Source organism: Propithecus coquereli, unplaced genomic scaffold (genome assembly GCF_000956105.1).
Source record: "Propithecus coquereli isolate 6110/MARCELLA unplaced genomic scaffold, Pcoq_1.0 Scaffold44, whole genome shotgun sequence".
Taxonomy (NCBI): Eukaryota; Metazoa; Chordata; class Mammalia; order Primates; family Indriidae; genus Propithecus; species Propithecus coquereli.
In genome coordinates, this window is record NW_012150174.1 from 13,580,280 (window position 1) to 13,585,218 (window position 4,939).

The 4,939-nt window shown below is 37.3% G+C and overlaps 1 protein-coding gene across 1 annotated transcript; it reads left to right on the forward strand.

The window, feature by feature from the left end:
• The first annotated feature begins 632 nt into the window (after nucleotides 1-632).
• LOC105818268 (olfactory receptor 56A5-like) lies at nucleotides 633-1,598 on the forward strand. The gene has a single exon (XM_012654205.1). It carries the CDS (start codon nucleotides 633-635, stop codon nucleotides 1,596-1,598), a length of 966 nt encoding a protein of 321 aa, XP_012509659.1.
• The last annotated feature ends 3,341 nt before the right edge of the window (nucleotides 1,599-4,939 follow it).

Below are 4,939 nucleotides of genomic sequence, written 5' to 3' on the forward strand. Positions count from 1 at the left end.
CCAAAAGCACAATTAGTCAGAATGATAGGAGGTTTGGGGGCTCCTATTTATATTTAGTCAATGTTTACTTTCATTTTTGGAATACATAATAAATTTTCCCATCTCAAATTTATTTTGGTGTCTGATAAAAAATTGAGGAAAAACTAATTTCTTACTCCCATCTAATAAATTAAGAGAGCAATACTTGCTGAAAGGACCCTATAGTTAAATATGATTTTATGACACGTTTATTAATTCTAGATTAATCTGTAAATTAATGAGTGTTTCTGGCATTGGAATCTATAATTAGTCATTTTGATTTGTCAGTACCACTTCGAAAAATTTTTGGAACTTTGCAGAATGTTTTAATGAGGTAACTATTCTCATCACTATCCTTCTAAATCTTTATGTTCTAGTTTGTCTTATTTGTTTTTCTTAATTAACTTCAGAAATAATTTGCTAAACCCTCTTCTACTCATATTAATATTTACTGAACTTTGCCTTTATTTGGGATTGGTCTTCTATATCTTATCAATTTTCTGGATGAGAAAGTGTTAGCAAATATTTTGACTGTTTTGTTTTCTATTGATCTAATTCCTATGTTTTATCATACACAAATTCAGGTGAAATTTCCTCAGCTTAGAATTTATTTCATGACATTACCCAGCAACTACTCCACTGCCTCAATCTCTGAATTCCTCCTCATCTGCTTCCCCAACTTCCAGAATTGGCAGCACTGGCTGTCCCTGCCCCTCAGCCTCCTCTTCCTCCTGGCCATGGGAGCCAACGCCATCCTCTTGATCACCATCTGGTTGGAGGCAGCTCTGCACCAGCCCATGTACTACCTGCTCAGCCTCCTCTCCCTGCTGGACATTGTGCTTTGCCTCACTGTTCTTCCAAAGGTCCTGGCCATCTTCTGGTTTGACTTCAGACTCATCAGTTTTTCTGCCTGCTTCCTCCAGATGTACATCATGAACAGTTTCCTGACCATGGAGTCCTGCACATTCACGATCATGGCCTATGACCGCTATGTGGCCATCTGCCACCCCCTACGGTATACCACCATCATCACTGAGCAGTTTGTGGTTAGGGCTGCCATCTTTATTGTGGCCCGGAATGGCCTTCTTACTATGCCTATCCCCATACTTTCCTCTCGACTCAGATATTGTGCAGGAAACATGATCAAGAATTGCATCTGTACTAACATGTCTGTGTCTAAACTCTCTTGTGATGACATCACTTTCAATCAACTCTACCAATTTGTTATAGGTTGGACTCTGCTAGGCTCTGATCTTGTCCTTATTGTTCTCTCTTATTCTTTTATCTTGAAAACTGTGCTAAGGATCAAGGCTGAGGGAGCTATGGCCAAAGCTCTCGGGACTTGTGGTTCCCACTTTATCCTCATCCTCTTCTTCAGCACAGTCCTGCTGGTTCTGGTCATCACTAACCTGGCCAGGAAGAGAATTCTCCCAGATGTCCCCATCCTGCTCAACATCCTGCACCACCTCATCCCTCCAGCTCTGAACCCCATTGTTTATGGTGTGAGAACCAAGGAGATCAAGCAGGGAATACAAAAAACTGTTGAGAAGGTTGTAAGAAGTATAATGATTGAGACCTGACCTTGGAAACAGAAATAGGTAATGGGTAATAATTTTTATGATGCATAGAAAATTTAAATTGTTTCTTCAGGAATAAGTTTAAATTTTGTTCTCCTCAATGTTTCAGTTGATTATGGGGATATCTGTATCTTGGCTTCTGTTTTTTATTGCGCCGACTGGAATCTTAGTTTTTTGTGTTCTGGAATTACCTGAAAGTTTTTCCTGATGTCATCTATGTGAGAGAAAATTGTCAAGCTATGATTATAGGAGCTTAGAGTGGTATGGTTTGTCAAATAAAGAGCAAATGTTATTACAATTATTTTAAATGCTTCTCAATCTCCTGACTTGTTTAATACATGTGTATGTGTTAGATCTCTTGTTTTTACCTGACACAGCTCAACCTGGTTTTGTGCCATAAATGGATCTCTTGTGGGGATATATGTATACGCTGACTGCAGAACTTTGATTCTTATGTAGAGTGAATGACATGTGCCATTCACTGCCTTCCTTATCTCTGAGAAATCTTATTAATCTTATCTAATGCTACTTCTCTGGAGTAAGAATTTCCTTTAGTTTTTTCCTTCTTCCTTATGATTTTTTTTTTATTTCAGCATATCATGGGGGTACAGATGTTTAGGTTACGTATGTTGCCCTTGCCCACCCCCCCAAGTCCAAGTTTCAAATATGTCCATTCTTCGGGTGGTGTGCATTGCACTCTTTGTGTATGCATATACCCATCCCCTCTTCCCTCCACCCCCCTCCCCCCTTCCAATAGATGTTATTCTTATGTGTGCACTTATGTGTTGATCAGTTAATACCAATTTGATGATGAGTACATGTGGTGCTTGTCTTTCCATTCTTGGGATACCTCACTTAGTAGAATGCATTCCAGCTCTATCCAGGAGTATACAAGAGGTGCTATATCACCATTTTTTCTTAAAGCTGAATAGTACTCCATGGTATACATATACCACATTTTATTAATCCACTCATGTATTGATGGACACTTGGGTTGTTTCCACATCTTTGCAATTGTGAATTGTGCTGCTATAAACATGCAGGTGCAGGTGTCTTTCTTATACAGTATCATTTGTTCTTTTGGGTAGATGCCCAGTAATGGGATTGCTGGATCGATTGGTACTTCTACTTGTATCTCTTTAAGGTAAAACCTTTATGCACACAAACTGGAAAATGTGGAGGAAATGGACAAATTTTTAGAAACATAAAGCCTCCCTAGGCTCAACCAGGAAGAAATAGAATTCCTGAACAGACCAATATCAAGGACTGAAATTGAAACAGTAATAAAAAACATTCCAAAAAAGAAAAGTCCCGGACTGGATGATTTCACACCCGAATTTTACCACACCTACAAAGAGGAACTGGGGCCTCTCCTTTAGAAATTATTCCACAGCATCGAGAAGGATGGATTCCTCCCCAACACATTTTATGAAGCCAACATAACCCTGATACCAAAACCAGGAAAGGACGCAACAAAAAAGGAAAACTACAGACCAATATCCCTTATGAATATAGATGCAAAAATTCTCAACAAAATTCTAGCTAACCGAATCCAGGTGCTTATTAAGAAAATAATCCATCATGACCAAGTGGGCTTCCTTATGATTTTAAAAAATTTTAAGGTGACTCATATTTATGTGTTTATGTGTTTTGTTTTAAGTGAAACTTTGTGTCTTTTTTTTTTTTTAAGATGTACTTTACCAAATTCTGACTTCATGCTGTTTTACTTGACTTTTCCATCAGATTTCTGGCACTATCTGTATTCTTACCCTTTCCTGCTTGTCTTAGATACACAGTTAAGTTGTCTTTCTCCTCCTGCTTTCAGTCCTGTTGTGTGAATCCTCACATCTTGTCCTGGTGCCAGCGTAGCTTCCCCTAGGATTCAGGCATCTGAATTAGTGAGTTTGTTGAACAAGGATAAGTGTGTTTTACTCTTTGCATTTTTTTTCTTTTATTTCAACATATTATGGGGGTACAGATGTTTAGGTTATGTATGTTGCCCTTGGTCCCCCCCCCCATCTTTGCATATTTTATCCTGACCATGCTCTGCAAATGGTGGGGAGTAGATAGTGACCATTTTCTGGGATTAACTTGCATTAGTAGCCAGGCACCTTTTTGGATAGCAATTGAGAGCTTTATGGATATTATAAGAATCATTTGAGAATGTCTTCTAATGTAGCTCATCTATAATGACCTAATTATTCCTGGAGGACTTATAAACTGATTTATCATTTCTATAGTATTGTCTCAAAATAATAGCTTTGATTTCTCTCTTCTTTGTTTCACAACATCAAAGACTAATCCTAACCAAAATACAAATTTCTCAAACACTCTTCCGTTCACCCATTATTCATGTCAGTTCCTAGCTTATTTTTTCCAGATTTGTTACCCCCCCAATTTTTTCTTAAAGTGTATGCTCAAGTATCCTCTACCACATAGAAAGCCTAACACCAGTGTCTTCATTTGAAAAACTATGCCCATCCTAAAAGTCTCCATTTAAACTCTGCCTACTCCACAGCGCCTCCCTTTTTTACTCCAATGGAATTAATCTGACCATCTTTAGTCATGTGTATATCTCTCTTTGATATTAGATTATAAACTTCTGTGAGTCAGGTAAAGAGTTTTATTCTTTTCAACTTTATATATTTTAGAGCTTCTAATACAATGTTTTACATATTGTAGTTATTTTTGGTGAATAAAAGTGAATAATACATGCACATCTTGGTGCTTGGAAAACTGGATATCCATATGCAGAATTAAACTAGGCCATATCTCTTTCCATATACAAAAACCAAATCAAAATGGATCAAAGCCTTAAATTTAAGACCTGAAACTATGAAAGAAGAAAACTTTGGGGAAATTTTTCAGGACATTGGTCTAGGCAAGGACTTCTTGAGTAATACCCACAAAGCACAGGCAACCAAAGAAAATTGGACAAATGGGATCACATCAAGTTAAAAATCTTCTACACAGCCAAGGAAACAATCAGCAAAAGGAAGAGACAGCCCACAGAATGGGAGAAAATGTTTGCTAACTACTCATCTGACAGAGGATTAATAACTAGAATATATAAGGAACTCTACTCAATAGGAAAAAAATAAATAATCTAATTAAACAATGGACAAAAGGATCTGAATAGCCATTTCTCAAAAGAAGACATTCAAACACCAACAGGTATATGAAAAAATGCTCCACATCATTAGTCATCAGAGAAAGGCAAATCAAAACCATAATGAGAAAAGTTTCTGTTCATTTTACTTGCCCATTTGTTGATGGGGTTGTTTGATTTTTTCTTGTTGATTTTTTTGAGTTCTAGATAGATTCTGGTTATCAGCCCTTTATCA